Here is a 17,564-nt window from a genome sequence, read left to right as displayed (position 1 = left end):
TGATGATTTCATCATTAATGAATTAAGAAAACATTGATGCGTGCTCATTCTGTATTTGATGACATTGCAAACAGTGTTTTGAAAACTATACTTTGCACTAAAATTAAAAAAGAGGCTGGGCACAGTAGCTCATGCCTGTAATTCCAGCACTTTGGGAGGCTGAGGCGGGCAGATCACCTGAGGGCAGGAGTTCAAGACCAGCCTGGTCAACATGGCGAAACCCCATCTCTACTAAACATACAAAAATTAGCTGGGTATGGGGTCACACCCTTATAATCCCAGCTACTCAGAAGGCTGAGGCAGGAGGATCGCTGGAGCCTGGGAAGTGGAGGCTGCAGTGAGCTGAGATTGCACCATTGCACTCCAGCCTCGGTGACCCATCTTAAATAAATAAACACAATTTTTAAATGATAGCATATATATATATATACACACAGACACACATATACATATATATGTATATATACACACACATATACATATATATGTATATATACACACACACATACACACCAAATAGGTACATCAATGAGAGAACACTATATTTACAAAAGTGCAAGGGAAATTTGAATATAAGACTTCAGATGTTGGTTACGGTAGCTGAGGTAGGAGGGGGAATCAGGCTGGAGTATACACTACAGAAATAGACATGCTTTATCAATTGTCTGATTTCCCTGGAGCATGTTGACTTCATGTTGATTTTTTTTTTTACATGTTCTGTTAAAAAATTTCTTTAAATTGGCCTTTGGAAGTTTACCAGCAGTGTGCTGGTAAAGGCTTGACAATCAGCTCTCTGAAAAAAAAAGCAAAAAGAAAAACAGAAAACAACCCCGACGTGTAGCATTTGCCGATTTCTCTGGTGTAAATACTCACAGCATGGCTTTGACATGAGTTTTACATTTGGTGAAAGCAAATTGTGCCTACTTTGAATAGAAGGATTGGGACAGAGATATGGTTCTTGTCAGGCACTAATTACGGAGTAAGGCTTGTCTAATATTGCCTTGGCTCTCATGCAAAAAAAAAAAAAAAAAGGAAAAAAAAAGTAACATTTGGGAATCTGTGTTGCTTCCTCAGCCCCATCTTGGGTAAAATCGGAGACGTATACAGGGCAGGGAGAAGCTGTTTATTTCCGTGCCTGCAGTTGGAGCTTGTTAAGGATTTGAGCTGTGATGCTGGCACCTGGCAGACCACATCCTGTGCGGTTTTCAGTTTTGCTCCATTCCTGACCCTGGTATAGCAGAAGCTTTTTCACACCTATGACACCTGCTATGTCTCGGTGAACCCTGGAAGGGAAGGGAGGACAAGGTTAAAATACTGTTCCGAGGACCTGGTCTCTCCACAGCGCAGGCTGGAGGTGGCAGCCCGTGGAAAGCCAAGTTCATCCACCATCAGAGCCCAGGCCAGGCTGCCAATGCTAACATTCAGGACAAAGCCAGGCACAGGTCGGGAATCCTATGAAGATGATCATCGTCTTGAGGTCTTCCTTCCAGGGTTGCATCCGGGCCAGAAGATGGAAAGAGAAATGGGTGAGTCCCTGCTACCACCCCACCCTCAGGTTGCTTTTTTGGCTGAACAAGAAGGGTCCTCCCAGGCAGGAAGGGTGGGGCACAGAAACGTGAGCCAATGTGGATGACTTGGGGAGGGCTTTGCAGTTGAATCTCCTGAAAACAGCAAGAAGTACAGACCTCCGGGCATTCTAGACTCAGATTCTGTAGACGCTTCCCTTTGGCTGAGCCAAGCCAGGGTTGCTCAGGAACTGGGGTCCTTGAGATTGGATTAGATTGGACGGAACGACACAGGATTGCAATGTGCAGAACTGTGAGGACCGGGGTTTAGCTTGAGTTCCCCAGTCTGTCCACGAGGTCCAAGCTTGAGATCATTACGGCGACCACATCTCAGGAGGAAGATAGGTCAGCAACGCAGTGACGTGCTGGAATAGTTTTGAAATATTTGAACTATTCTAATGCAAACTCTTCTTTTAATGACATTTCCCATTGCATCTTGTGTCATTTTATTTCTGTAGATGTTGTCTTTCCACTTGACATTTAATTGGTGTTTAATTTGATTTAAGTTGCAAATATTGTGTATGTATCTGAGTCTAGTGTGAGAATCATTACTCTATGCCTGTGCATCCCACATCAAGTAACGTTTTTGAGTGAGGGAGCTGTGCCGTGCTGAATCTGCAGCATGCCTTGGACATAAGCATGTAGCTTGTCTTCTCCAGCTTGGAGGAGAGTCTCAGAGGAAAGGTCTTAGAGGAATGCAAAGGTGGAGGGGTCCTCACAATATGGAACAACGACAGCTCTGTATCACCCTTCTTATGGAAAAACCCAGAATAACTGCCCATGGGTTCTGTGACCTTAGATTGTGGAGGAACCGACGGATGTCGATTCTGCCAGCCACTCCTTCCCCAGTGGGCAGCACACCCTTGCCCCCCAACCTTCCTGGGCACCTGGAGTTCAGATACTAGGGGAATATTAATCAGGGTCCAACCAGGAAAACAGAAACCCTTCTCTGCAGTTAACAGAGAGGGAAGTAAATGCAGGACAGTGCCCCTGCATTGGATCCCAGCACAGGCAAAGAACGTTAGTGGAAAGATGATGAAATCCAAAGAAAGCCTGTCACTTAATTATTGTACCAGTGTTAATTTTTTTTTTTGGCGGATGTGCTGGGGTCATGTAAAGCATGAACATTAGAGGGACCTGGATGAAGGGCATATGGGAACTCTCTGTATCTCTGCAACTCTTTTGCAAGTTTAAATTTATTCCCAGGTAAGAAGTGTGTTTAAAAAATGAATTAGTCAGCCGGGTGCGGTGGCTCATGCCTGTAATCTCAGCACTTTGGGAGGCCAAGGTGGGCGGATCATGAGGTCAGGAGATCGAGACCATCCTGGCTAACACAGTGAAACCCTGTCTCTACTAAAAATACAAAAAATTAGCCGGGCGTGGTGGCAGGTGCCTGTAGTCCCAGCTACTCGGGAGGCTGAGGCAGGAGAATGGCGTGAACCTGGGAGATGGAGGTTGCAGTGAGCCGAGACTGAGCCACTGCACTCCAGCCTGGGCGACAGAGCGAGACTCCGTTTAAAAAAAAAGAAAAGAAATTTCTTCCGCCAGACACCCTGGCGTGGTATCTCTAGGACATGGACACAATACAGCCACGTTGTTTGCTAAGGCGTAACAAAGGTGGCTTTCGCTCTAGTTCCCAGTAAGATCCTCATTTCCAACTGAGACCTTGTCAGCCTGGACTTCGCTGTTCACATCACTATCAGCATTTTGGTCACAACCATTTAATCCGCCTCTAAGAAGTTTCAAACATTCCCTTCTCTTCCTGTCTTCCTCCGGGCCCTCCAAATAACATGAGGTCTATTCCGTTAACGAATTTCAAGTGAACAAGACGTTATTGCTGACGATGGGTCGTATGTGGTGCAGCAGGTCTCTAGGCCTGTTTGTTAATAACTCCCCATTTCCCCCTCCTCCCAGCCCCCGGAACCACCATTCCCTGCTGTGATGTTGTGACTCTGGTGACTTTGCAGATCTCCTGTAAGTGACATCATGCAGCACTTGGTCTCTGCGTCTGCGTCGCTTGGCGTGATGTCCTCGGGTTTCGTCCGTGTTGTCGCCCATGGCAGAATTTTCTTCCTTGTTTAAGGCTGAATAGTATTCCCCTGTGTGTGCACCACATTTTCTACATCCATTCTTCTATCAATGGACATTTAGATGATTTTCACGTCTTAGCTATTGTGAATAGTGCTGCAGTGATCAGGGGAGTTCAGACAACTCTTTGACATACTGCTTTTTTTTTTTTTAGACAGTCTTGCTGTTGTTGCCCAGGCTGGAGGGCAGTGGTGCAATCTCAGCTCACTGCAACCCCTGCCTTCTGGGTTCAAGCGATTCTCCTGCCTCAGCCTCCCAAGTAGCTGTGCCCACCACCACACCCAGCTAATTTTTTGTATTTTTAGTAGAGACAGGGTTTCACTATGTTGGCCAGGCTGGTCTCGAATTTATGGCCTCAGGTGATCCACCCACCTCGGCCTCCCGAAGTGCTGGGATTACAGCTGTGAGCCACCGCGCCTGGCCTCTTTCTTTTAAATACAGACCCAGAAGTGGGATTGCTGGACCATATGGTAGCTCTATTTTTAATTTTTTGAGGAACCTCCCCACTGTTCTCTATAGTGATTGCCCAATTTTTAATTCCTACTGAAGTATGCAAGGGATCCAATTTCTCCACATCCTCACCAATACTGTCTCCTTAAAAAAAATAATATGCGTTGTAGGATATTTTTAACGTGTTAAATACCTTGTTGGGATTTTAGCATAGATCACAATATTAAAAACTTGGGGAAGGATTTCTATGGCTCCCATTTGTAATACAAGGAAATGTCAGCTTCTAGTTTTGTAACGTCTTGCCCAAGAGCTGCGACCGTTAACGTGTGGAGTTGGGATGGCGTCCAAGTCAGTTGGTTGCCCGACCTTTATTCTGCCTTGTCCCATAGATTTAGAAAGAGGCTGACACATCGGGTAACTAGTTTAGGGTCATCTGACTCTAAGCGACATTTAGGGTACGCGACATTTTTCAGAAACCGAGGCCCTCCCTCTCGTCTCACTAGTGGGAAGGGTGGAAAGAACAGGACAGAAAGCTCTTCCTCTTGTGTGAGGCAGTTGCTGTGGAAGCCCCATAGGCAGGAGGCCCCCGGGCAGCACATCCTGTCTGCTTGTGTCTGCTGCAGAGTTCTGTCCTTGCATTGGTGCGCCTCAGGCCAGGCTGCACTGCTGGGACCGGGGCCATGTCTCCCCACCCCACCGCCCTCCTGGGCCTAGGTGAGTCCTGGAGGCAGCCGGGAGGCTGGAAAGGGGGTCGGGAGGTCTGGAAAATTCCCTGCTCAAGCCTGACTCTAGTCCAGAAGATTCTGGGGAGGAAAGTGTCCTCCTCCTCCTAAGACTGCCCTGCTGCTCTCCCTGGGGCCTAAGTCTGATCAGAGAAGATCTTGTCCTAAAAACAGGGTCCTGGATGTGGGGATGAGGTCAGCTTTAAGAAGGGCTGGGGGAGCAGGAGCCTTTTTGGAAGAGGAGACTTTGGGATTTATCTTGAAACCCTTTTGCAGCAAGAAGGATTACATGGAGACAGTGATGTCGAGGAGGGTTGGCTTGGTCGTTATGAAATGCTGAATGCCCCCCAGCTCCATCGAGCCCCCTTTTGACAGCAGCCCCGTAAGGAGACTGGGCGGCGGGCATTTTTCTCACTGGAGCTTCTCTTCCAGTGCTCTGCCTGGCCCAGACCATCCACACGCAGGAGGGTAAGTCATGCCTTCGTCCCGTCTTCCCAGTCCCCTCTGTCACCCCAAGGGCAGTGCTGGGTGGGAGTGATGTTGATTCTCAGAGGGCCTGGAGAGATCCCTTTAAATATACCCTAGATTGCAAACTCTTCCAAATGTAAAATGCATAACCAACCCTCACCCAGTTCTCTCTCGCATCCTCCACCTGTCTTATTTTGCTTTTCTTATCTTCAAAAATTTTATTTTTAATTGACAAATAATTGCAGTTTGCGGGGTACAGTGTGATATTATGACGTATGTACACATTGTGGAAAGATTAAATAAAGCTGATTAACATATCAGCCCCATCACATACTTATTGTGATGAGAATATTTTAAATCTCCTTTTAGCAATTTCGAAATATACAATAAATTATTATGAACTATTGTCATTCTGCTGTGCCATAGATCTGAAAAATTCACTCGTCCTGGCTACTCGAAACTTTGTATCATTTGATCAGTGTCTCTCCCATACCCCGCACCCGCAGCCTCCAGTAACCACCATTCTACTCTCTGCTTCCGGGTGATCAACTTTTTTTAGATTCCACAGATAAGTGAGATCATGCAGTAATTGTCTTTCTGTGCCCGGCTTATTTCACTTAGCATAATGTCCTCTGGTGCATCCATGCTGTTGCGAATGACAGAATGTCCTTCCTTTTTTAGGGCTGAATAATATTCCATTGCATATACACAGCACATTCTCCTCATCCATTCATTTGGTGGTGGTTATATAACTCAGGTTATTTCCAGGTCTTGGCAGCTGTGAGTAGCGCTGCGGTCACCCTGGGAGTGCAGGCGTCACCTCCACACACAGATTTCCATAATGAGAATTCAAACCCAACACGACCAAGGCTGAACCCGGCACTTTTCCCAGATGAGCCCACACTTCACTCGGCAGCTTCTTGGCGGGGAACATGACAGTCACAAAGGGCAGACTCTGAACACTCATCCTCTTCTCCACCCTCCTGGATGCACCCTGTCACCCAGTCCTGGTGATTTCACTCTAAACTTTTCTCATCTTTCCCTCTCTCTTCATCGACTTTTCCTGCATCAAACCCAGGTGACAGCCCCTCTCCCCTCCGTGGCTCCCTGAGGCCGGCCTCAGCCTGTCCATGCCACTGCTGCCTGCTCCCTTCCTGACCCCAGGGACTGGCGATTTGCAAAGGCACAACCATGACCATTGTACTTTCCACAGTTTTTAAACTGTATTCAAAAATTGTCATTTAATATCTCATCGTAAGATGAATTTTTTTTCTTAGAGCCCTTCCCCTGTTTATCTTCAGATAGAATCAGATCCAGGCACCTCTCTTTGGTCTGGACATGCCCATTTTCCCAGCCACATCCTGTCCCTGTGACTTGGGGCTCACTCATCTCTACATTCCTCCAGGTTCTTTCGCTTTCTCAAACACTCCATGTGCCGCTCAATATGGTGGTTCTTCTCACATGCTGATTTTGAAAAAAATAATTCATTTTAAAAATGACCAATGAGGCTGGTCGCGGTGGCTCACATCTGTAATCTCAGCACTTTGGGAGGCCGAGGGGGGCGGATCACTTGAGGTCAGAAGTTTGAGACCAGCCTGGACAACATGGGGGAAACCCCGTCTCTACTAAAAATACAAAAATTAGCTGGGCGTGGTGGAGTGCACCTGTAATCCCAGCTACTCAGGAGGCTGAGGCAGAAGAATTGCTTGAACCTGGGAGGCGGAGGTTGCAGTGAGCTGAGATCATGCCACTGCACTCCATCCTGGGTGACAGAGCAAGACTCTGTCAGTTCGCAGCTGCAGATTTGGACAATTCTTTGATCAATACCGGTCCTCCCTTCTGGAAGTCCACCTCCAAAGGGCAGGCATCCTGTGTGTGTTTCTCACATTTGGGGAATTAGCAGCCCATGAAAAACGTCTTTAAACAGATTGATAAGTAACTGAGATATGGTTAAAAGAAAGAAAAATGAACAAATGGGTGGGTTTGGGGAGATGCTGGTCAAAGGATAGAAAATTTCGTCTAGACAGGGAGAGTAAGTTCAGGATTGTGCAACATAATGACTAGAGTTAATCACAATGTATCCTACGCTTGAAAATCGCTAAGAGGGCAGATTTTAAATGTTCTCACCACAACAATTAACTACGCAAAGTAAGGTTATATTAATTAGCTTGACTCAGCGATTCCACAGTGTATACCTGTATCAAAACATCATGTTGTACACCTTAAATACATGCAGTTTTAATCTGTCAATAATAAGGAATGAATGAAGACGGGACGAGTGAATTGAAGCCCTGCCAGCTCTCTGCCCCGCTCAGGGATTTTGCTAATTTTGACACAACCTTCCTGTTTCAGGGCGTCAAACCCGCCCTTCCTCCTCCACCCCAAGCCCAGTTGAGATAAATGGGGTTTTTCAAGAGCCTTAATAAGAAGGAAATGCAAATTAGGCTGAGAAGAAAGTAGAAACTATAGAGGAAAACCCAGAGGTGGTGTCTCCACAGAGATCTGCATTAGCAATGGGGACCTGTCACGGGCTGGGCATCTGCTGTGAGCATATCAGGGCTGGGGGCTTCACCCTCACCCCACCAGACCCTCAAAGGAGCCTGGCAACCCCCATCCCACACTCAGTCCCACCCGGGGACCGGCCAGTGCCCTTCAGGCCCCAGCACAAGCCATCTCCAGAGCCCTCGCTTCCCTGTCCCTTGTCCTTCACGAATGACCCTGTCATCCCCATCCTGTGCCTCCCTCCCACACTCTGTCCCTCTGGAAAGTGGCCCTGGGCTCTGCAGCAGGCATGAAGGGCCCCAGCCTGCTCCGACACTTCCCACGTGACCCTGAGCAAGGCCCAAGTTGTGAGCAAGTCTCAGGGTCCTCACTGTCAACTGGGAAAAAACTCTGCAGTGATGAGAATCACATGCACGTAGAAGGTGCAGGAGGTGTGGGAATGTTCTAAGGTTGGGCTGTGGTCATGGCTGCATAACTCTATAAAATTGCTAAAATCCCTGAATTGTGATGCTAAAATGACATGTGTGGCATGGTGACTTCCTACAGTGGACGCTGAGATCCTTCTCTGCTTCCCTCTTAGGGGCCCTGCCCAGACCCTCCATCTCGGCTGAGCCAGGCACTGTGATCCCCCAGGGGAGCCATGTGACTTTCGTGTGCCGGGGCCCGGTTGGGGTTCAAACATTCCGCCTGGAGAGGGAGAGTAGATCCACATACAATGATACTGAAGATGTGTCTCAAGCTAGTCCATCTGAGTCAGAGGCCAGATTCCGCATTGACTCAGTAAGTGAAGGAAATGCCGGGCTTTATCGCTGCATCTATTATAAGCCCCCTAAATGGTCTGAGCAGAGTGACTACCTGGAGCTGCTGGTGAAAGGTGAGGACGTCACCTGGGCCCTGCCCCAGTCTCAGCTCGACCCTCGAGCTTGTCCCCAGGTCCCTGGACCCTGTCCCAGCTGCTGTCCTCTGTGGCCAACCTTGCCCTCCTCCTGACCGCCAAGCCCTCCCCTCCCCCTCTCTGTCTGCACACACCTCCCCTCTGCCTCACACCTGCTTAGGTCCCTGGAGCCCTGTTCTCCTCTGGACGCCACGGATGGCCTGGACACTCAGCTCCAGCATCTGGTGGGCTCAGAGCTGGCTCTGCTTGGCTGGGTGGGGAGTGGGTTCCCAGAGATTAGGGGGCAAACCCCCTACAAGAGGATGAGTGTCTTTTCACACGGGATGGATGGTCCCGCTTATTCCTTTCCACTGAGCCAGAACCTGCCCCAGGCAATGTGCTCCTCCTGGTGTGGTTCATCTCCCACTGGGCAGAACACAGGGTCCAGGGATGGCCCCTGACCAGGGTGGGACAGTGCTTTGGGAAAACCTTTGGTATGTGACCACATGCACCCCTGTGTGTGCTCAGCCCGAGATGTCCTGGAGTCAAAGTCCACTGGAGAGGCTCCAATCCACCTTCAAGTCCCCCCAGGACCTCAAAGGTCCCCTGAGGTCAAGAAGAGCTTGTGGTGGGAGGAGCAGAGGGAGTGACCAGCCCCAGGGAGAATGGGGCAAGCAGCGGGGCTCTCCCCAGCCTCTTGTCCCCTGCCCCGTTTTCTCAGGAGTCTCGAGACGTTGTCTGGGATTGCGTGATGGCCATGCGGTCTTTGGATGGGGGCTCAGGGTGGAGGAGGGCAGGTTGGTTGGGACGGGTTCTAAATCCTTCTCCTGCCCCTGTTTACAGAAACCTCTGGAGGCCCGGACTCCCCCGACACAGAGCCCGGCTCCTCAGCTGGTCAGTAGCAGGGTCCTCAGCTGGAGGGGATTACAGGGGGATCTGTGCTGCGGATGCTGTTCCGGGTCCAGCCCTCTTCCCTGGGCTTGGAGTCAAGGTCTAGGGAGGCCACGGGAAGGGACCGACACCCACCAAGCTCTGGGACGTCGCTAATGCTCATAGAGACCATAGCAACAATGGTACCGTGATTGCAACCTTGTTCCATGCCAGGAACTGTGGAAAGCACTTAATGCAAGCGCCACTTAGTGGGGGAGGTACTAGTCTGATCCTCTAACTCCTCCTCCTCTCTAATATGCAAAACATAAATTAAAGTTTCTTGCTTAACGGCACAAGGCTATGAAGGGGCAGGGGCCACCCACCCGGGCATCCCCACCCCAGACTTCCGGGCTCGCCCGAGCTCCACGCTGCCCCCTTGTGGGCGTGGCCTCACCATTCACCCCGCTCTGCACCTGATGGAGGGACTTAGAACTCACCTTCCAACCTGGGACACCCGGACAGGGACGGGGCTGCTCCTGTTGGCTCTGTGGTCTCCGGGGGAGGCCTGAACGGTGGAGTAAGGTCCCTTAAGAGGAGGAGGGCGCCACAGGGAGGGGACGTAGCTGTGAACGGTGACCAGGATGAAGCCATGAGGCTTCCCTTCCACCTGGCTCTGCCCTGGACTCTGTGATGGGAGAGAAGCGGCCCCAAGTCCCTGGGTCTCAAGTGGTCCATCTCCCCCTGTGATCTGTGACCAGAACCTCCCAGGGGAGGACACGGGGTCATAAGCCATCCGCGGACCCTTCCCTACCTGGGTTTCTATCACCAGAGTAGTCGTCCTTGGACCTAGACCCAGTGCCTGCCTGTGAGGCTCGGGCTGTGAGCTCAGGCAGGTGGGACCAGGGGCTGAAGCCACATGGGGAGGTGGGAGGAGCGATGCCGTGCTCCATCCGGACCCCCTCAGAGGCTCCTGGGCTGCCAGGGCACAGCGGGACATGCTCCTGAGTCCCGCAGACCTGGTTCAAGTCCAGTGTCTGGTTTTTATTAGCCTTCTGTCTGCGGGAATATCTTGCCTCTGTTTCTCTCCCTCTCTTCTTCTCCTTCCCTCTCTCTTCTCTCACCTTCATGCAGTGACATATAAAGGTCACGAGGACAGACCCTCCTGCAGCCAGATTGCTGGGTTCATGGTTCAAATCCCGGTGGTTCTGCCACCTCCTGGCTCTATGCCTGACGGTGACTCATCCAAACCTCCTGTGTCCCAAATTCCTCATGTGAAACAGAGGCAATAGAAGAGCTGTCCTGGTAGAATCCTTTAGGGCAGACTTGAGTTCGGGTACACACGGCGCTGACATCAGTGCTGATTAGAAAACCCCAAAGGAGGGATGCTCCTATTAATACTGAAGAAATATTTTGTCCTCACAGGGACTGTGCCAGGCACTGAAGTCTCTGGGTTTGATGCACCATGAATGAGGAGAAATGGCCTCCCGTCTTGTGAACTTCAATGGGGAGAAATAGAATGAGCAATAGAAATGCACTGATTCCCATACATGCATATACAGATAAAAATATATGATTTGCAATGTAGAATTTCAGACCTATAATTTAAATTATATTATATATGTTTACATCATATATTATGTATATAAGGAAGATAATTATATAATAAAACATGTTAGTGTATCACTACATATGACTATAATGTATATTATATGAAAGATATATTTACAATATATAGTATAATAAATTTCAAGTGTTATAGTTAATAAATAAATATAGGTATTAATGTAAATATATTATCTATTATGTATATATTATGTATAACTATAATAGAAAAAATATTTTATATTTAATTATAGGTTTATACCTAATATAAATTATACATTATATATTATAGTGAATATATGCAACATATAAGTTATAAATCATATACAATTAACATACATTAAATTTTATGTGTGTCAAGATTACATAATTAAAATATAGTTATATATTATACATTTGCATAATACATGATACGTATAACTATAAATAATATAAAAAGTATACTATTTCACATATATAATACATATGTAATTTTAAATGGTGGCAAATGTTATGAAGACCAAGCCCAGGAAGTCATGGTGTAGAATAACGGGTGGTGTCCTGGACGTTGGACCGTGGACGAGGCAGGAGGGAAGGACACTCCAAGAGAGAATGTCTGTCTTTCTTGAAGGATATTGAAGATGCTGCCTCAGTCCCGGGGGAGGGGAGGGACCGCAGTTCCTGGAAGAGGGACGCTTGGCTCGGACCCTGGGTTTGGGGGAGCCCCTCAGGACCCCATTTAGCCACCTGGAAATTGGGTAGTGGCGTGCACTGTGCAGAGGAGGGTGAAGGTTGGAGGAGATGACGGGCGGGCCTGCAATGCGCTGCGCAGGGAGCCTGGGCGGTGCCGCACACACTCGCCCGCTAGCTGCAGGGCTTCAGGAAACAGGAGCACATCGGGACTTGGATTCTTCCCACAGGAGGGCGGGTTACATCCCCGTCAGAGGGTTGCCGCGAGGGCAGATAAAATCAGACACGGGGATTCTTGCACTCTGGTGGGAACCCAGAAGGAGGTCAGGGAGGGAAGGTCTCCCTTCCTCTTCTTGCGGGTGGTTGGTCTCTGCCTAGATCCGCAGAGGGCAGAGATTAGCGATGTCTACCACAGCTTCACGCCCAGGAAACGCGCTGTATCTGCACCGTCCAGTAGGGATGGCATCAGGCACGTGGGGTCACTGAGTCCTGGAGGTGCACACGGTGCAGCCGGCTTCTCATGCCATTCAACTTTGGATAAATTTAAATATCAATAGCTATGTGTGACTCATGCTGGACAGTAGATGTAGAAAGTTTCCATCATCACAGAAGACTCTGCTGGTCGGTGCTGGTCTAGAGGGAGCAGTCAGGGTCCTGGGGAGTGAAGGGAGATCCCCACAGTGGACGTGGGAGGACTCAGAGCCTTCTCTGTCCAGCTCAGGACTCTAACTCCTCCTCCTTCTGATTCCTCCCTCCCAGGACCCACGCAGAGGCCATCGGACAACAGTCACAATGAGCGTGAGTGATGGGGGCCGTGGAGCATGAAGCTGGTGTGTGCCTCTTGGGGAAGGAGAAAGAGGTCAGGCTTTGGGGTTGATCAGATTCCTGCTCTGCCAATGGCCGTCTGTGTCACTGTGCAGAGGACTCCAGCACTCAGGACCCCGGTGGTGGAAGAAGGGGATAACGATCCCTGTGCTGCAGGACTATTATTTACCTAAGATATTTTATATATTAGTAAGTCTATGAAACGCACATGAAATGTGTGTGGTATACAGTAGGTGCTCAATAAATGCGTACTGCTGAAATCCTGTTTCTGTCTTTCTTAGATGCACCTGCTTCCCAAGGCCTGAAAGCTGAGCATCTTTATATTCTCATCGGGGTCTCAGTGGTCTTCCTCTTCTGTCTCCTCCTCCTGGTCCTCTTCTGCCTCCATCGCCAGAATCAGATAAAGCAGGGTAGGTCTCAGGGGCAGGGTGGAGTGACCTGGGAAGGTGTCAGGAGAGGCTAGGAAGAAAGTCTCCTTAATTCACACCCCGACTGTCCTCAGGGCCCCCCAGAAGCAAGGACGAGGAGCAGAAGCCACAGCAGAGGTGAGGCCCCTGGGAATGACTCCCGGACCTCCACCCAGTGCTCGGCCGCCAGGCTGCCCCTGAGGTTCACTTTTATTTTTCCTCTCAGGCCCGACCTGACTGTTGATGTTCTAGAGAGGACAGCAGGTAAAGGAGGAGGAGGAGGGACAGGCCTGGGATGGGGAAGTGGGGACTTGGTGCCAATCCAGATGCAATGTGGGGGGCGGTGGGAAGAATCTTTGGGAACATTCTAGAAGGTGCAGGATGTCATCGGAAGCTGGGGGGGGGTCTCAGGCAGATTTGCCTTGTGACATCCTTCCCAGAAAACTGACCATGTATTTTCTCCCCAAGACAAGGCCACAGTCAATGGACTTCCTAAGAAGGACAGAGAGACGGACAGCTCGGTGAGCCTTCCTACTAGTTATTAAAGTACCCCAAATTTAGCAGCTTAAAAAAATCTCAGTTCCCAGGGTTGGGAATTCAGGAGTGGCTCAGCTGGGCAGTTCCGGCTCACGGCCTGTCCTGAGGTTGCTGTCGAGAGGTCGCCCAGGGCTGTGTGCATCTGAAGGCTCCCGTGGGCTGGAGGATCCACGTCCAAGACGCTCACTTTCCCGGCTGTGGGCAGGAAACCTCTGTTCCTCTCACAGGGGCCTCTCCACACCGCCGGCTTCCCCCAGAGGGAGGGATCCAAGGATGGGTGGCAGGGAGGGGACAGAAGCACCATGTCTTTTGGCTCAGCTTGGAAGTCAGGAGTCTTCCCTTCTGCCTTGTTCATTGTCACGTAAACCAACCCCAATACCCGTGGGAGGGCTCTTCACATGGATGCAATTTAGGAGAGGGTCCTCAGGGCCCATGGAGATGGCCGCCACAGCCCTCCCTCCCCACAGCCCCTCGCCTCACCCTCCACCAGGCACTCCCTCACCCTGGGTCTCTCCCTCTTAGGCCCTGGCTGCAGGGAGTTCCCAGGAGGTGACGTATGCTCAGCTGGACCACTGGGCCCTCACACAGAGGACAGCCCGGGCTGTGTCCCCACAGTCCACAAAGCCCATGGCCGAGTCCATCACGTATGCAGCCGTTGCCAGACACTGACCCCATACCCACCTGGCCTCTGCACCTGAGGGTAGAAAGTCACTCTAGGAAAAGCCTGAAGCAGCCATTTGGAAGGCTTCCTTTTGGATTCCTCTTCATCTAGAAAGCCAGCCAGGCAGCTGTCCTGCAGACAAGAGCTGGAGACTGGAGGTTTCTAACCAGCATCCAGAAGGTTCATTAGCCAGGTGGTCCCTTCTACAATCGAGCAGCTCCTTGGACAGACTGTTTCTCAGTTATTTCCAGAGACCCAGCTACAGTTCCCTGGCTGTTTCTAGAGACCCAGCTTTATTCACCTGACTGTTTCCAGAGACCCAGCTAAAGTCACCTGCCTATTCTAGAGACCCAGCTACAGTTCCCTGGCTGTTTCTAGAGACCCAGCTTTATTCACCTGACTGTTTCCAGAGACCCAGCTAAAGTCACCTGCCTATTCTAGAGACCCAGCTACAGCCATGAGGCTATTTCCAGAGACCCAGCTATAGCCAATCAGCCGATTTCCTGAGCAGTGATGCCACTTCCAAGCTTGTCCTAGGTGTCTGCTGTGAACCTCCAGTGACCCCAGAGACTTTGCTGTAATTATCTGCCCTGCTGACCCTAAAGACCTTCCTAGAAGTCAAGAGCTAGCCTTGAGACTGTGCTATACACACACAGCTGAGAGCCAAGCCCAGTTCTCTGGGTTATGCTTTACTCCATGCATCAATAAATAATTTTGAAGGCCTCACATCTGGCAGCCCCAGGCCTGGTCCTGGGTGCATAGGTCTCTCGGACCCACTCTCTGCCTTCACAGTTGTTCAAAGCTGAGTGAGGGAAACAGGACTTATAAAAAAGGTGTCAGCGTTTTCTTTTTAAAATTTAATTGATCAGGATTGTACATATTCAAGGCATAAAATGTGATAATTTGTCATACACATACATTGTGCGATGATAGTCACAATCAATTCCTCAGTGCACCCATCACCACGGATACGATACATTAGATATTCTGAACTCGCTCATCTTAGGACTTCACATTGGTGTCAGTGTTTTCTGACAAATCACGTGTATCAGGAATGAATGAGGGAGGTGTGGCTGGGTGAAGGCAGAGAGCCGACCCTACAGGTCCACATCTGCACATACATGCACAGGCATGCATGCTCTCACACACATGCATACACACACGCACACACACAGACATGCACATACACTCACATGCCCCAGGAAATCCAAGGAATCACTGAGCCTGCTGTTGGTTGAGGCATTTCTGAGTATCCACCCTACCTATAGGGTCAGATGTACTGATTGACACAGAAAATTACCCTGTGTACCACTAGGAGGAGGCAGAATCTCATTTGGGTTAATCTGTGTTTGTCTTTAAAAAACAAAAACAGGCCGGGCACGGTGGCTCACGCCTGTAATCCCAGCACTTTGGGAGGCCGAGGTGGGCGGATCACGAGGTCGGGAGATCAAGACCATCCTGGCTAACACGGTGAAACCCCGTCTCTACTAAAAATACAAAAAATTAGCCGGGCGTGGTGGCGGGCGCCTGTAGTCCCAGCTACTCAGGAGGCGGAGGCAGGAGAATGGCGTGAGCCCGGGAGGTGGAGCTTGCAGTGAGCTGAGATAGAGCCACTGCACTCCAGCCTGGGTGACAGAGCCAGACTCTGTCTCTAAAAAATAAATAAATAAATAAATAAATAATAAAACACTTTGATAAAGAAAGGACAAGGTCTTTATTTTTTCATGAATTATTGCCGTTATTTAAGGGCATACGGAGCCATCATCACAGCTGGTCTAGGATTCACAGATATTTTCTTGTTGCCTTTACTTACCATCCAGCTCAATTTATTTAGTACACTATATATATTCATTTCTGAAATTGCTTTCTGCTTTTATAGACCCCTCCTCTTTCTCCTATTTGGATTTATTGATTGATCTCCAGAACAAAGTTGCTAAATTTATTACATTTGTTGTGATAAAACATTTTCTTCGCAACAAAAGAAAAAGATTTGTGCACATATACTACATGAAATGCTTGTTATTTTCTCATTCTTCCACCTTCTCCCCATCCTCTATAACACTGGGGCCAAACTGTTATTGATTATTGTACATTCTTTCGGAAATGTCTTTGATTTTCTAAAGCATCTTTTTCTTTTAACTAATCTGTACTTTACCAAGATTCTAATTTCCCAAATTTTCATACCAGTTAAATCACATCATAACTTATTAAGTTGTTCATTATTAGAGTAAAGAAATACAATGTTTTTCAAGAATAAAGACAGTCCTATTTTTGATGAATCCTAATTTGAATTCTTTAAAAACCATTTACATTTTAGATCATTATAAAATTTTCGTTAAATTAAACATGACGAAGAAAGCCGGCCAGGCGCGGTGGCTCACACCTGTAATCCCAGCACTTTGGGAGACTGAGGCGGGCGGATCACGAGGTCAGGAGTTTGAGACAAGCCTGGCCAACATGTTGAAACCCCGTCTCTATTAAAAAGACAAAAATTAGCCGGGCGTGGTATCCTCCCTCCATGCATCCTCAGGATCTGTGTCCTCCCTCCATCCACCCTCAGGATCTGCGTCCTCCCTCCATGCATCCTCAGGATCTGCATCCTCCATCCATCCACCCTCAGGATCTGCGTCCTCCCTCCATCCATCCTCAGGATCTGCGTCCTCCCTCCATCCATCCTCAGGATCTGCGTCCTCCCTCCATGCATCCTCAGGATCTGTGTCCTCCCTCCATCCATCCTCAGGATCTGTGTCCTCCCTCCATCCACCCTCAGGATCTGTGTCCTCCCTCCATCCGTCCACCCTCAGGATCTGTGTCCTCCATCCATCCACCCTCAGGATCTGCGTCCTCCCTCCATCCATCCTCAGGATCTGTGTCCTCCCTCCATGCATCCTCAGGATCTGTGTCCTCTCTCCATCCACCCTCAGCGCCCTCTTTCAGAAGATCTGCCCAGAGCATTCTGGTCTTCTTGATGGCCTGGTCTCTCGGTGGGAGAAGCTCTTCCTGGCTATGTGTGGTCAGCCATTGTGGTCCTTTTCTGGTCTTTGAATGTTTCTGTAACAGCACTTATAATCATTTGCAGTAACATACAGTTGAGCTTTGAACTCCACAGGTTTGAACTGTGCAGGTCCACTTGTATACAGATTTTCTTTCAATCATAGTTACACAAATGTGCCTGCCTTTCCTGCTTCCCCTCCCACCTGTTTTACCCCATTTTCTTTTTCTTTAGGTTTTATCTTTAAGTTTATGAGTTATATTTAAAAATAATTTTGCATCATATCTATTCAAGAAAATACGCTTATATTTCTAAACCAAAACAAGAAACAA

General features: G+C 49.0%; 1 protein-coding gene across 6 annotated transcripts; it reads left to right on the top strand.

The window, feature by feature from the left end:
- The first annotated feature begins 1,018 nt into the window (after window positions 1–1,018).
- LAIR1 (leukocyte associated immunoglobulin like receptor 1) lies at window positions 1,019–16,519 on the top strand. 6 transcript variants are annotated; one of them, XM_009436371.5, is made up of 10 exons: window positions 1,019–1,526; window positions 5,258–5,293; window positions 8,376–8,669; window positions 9,513–9,563; window positions 12,570–12,608; window positions 12,917–13,045; window positions 13,138–13,180; window positions 13,269–13,306; window positions 13,511–13,563; window positions 14,102–16,519. In XM_009436371.5, the coding sequence occupies exons 1-10, from the start codon at window positions 1,412–1,414 to the stop codon at window positions 14,246–14,248; spliced, it is 945 nt and encodes a 314-aa protein (XP_009434646.2). In that variant the 5' UTR covers window positions 1,019–1,411; the 3' UTR covers window positions 14,249–16,519. The 6 variants fall into 6 exon arrangements, with proteins under 6 accessions (XP_009434646.2, XP_016792304.2, XP_009434647.2 ...); XM_512892.7 differs by lacking the exon at window positions 1,019–1,526 and adding an exon at window positions 4,565–4,817; XM_016936815.4 differs by lacking the exon at window positions 5,258–5,293 and having other exon boundaries at window positions 1,020–1,526.
- Window positions 16,520–17,564: the final 1,045 nt, after the last annotated feature.

The sequence above is a fragment of the Pan troglodytes genome, chromosome 20 (genome assembly GCF_028858775.2).
Source record: "Pan troglodytes isolate AG18354 chromosome 20, NHGRI_mPanTro3-v2.0_pri, whole genome shotgun sequence".
NCBI lineage: Eukaryota > Metazoa > Chordata > Mammalia > Primates > Hominidae > Pan > Pan troglodytes.
Note: the sequence above shows the minus strand (reverse complement) of the source record. Positions and strands in the feature narration are given on the sequence as shown.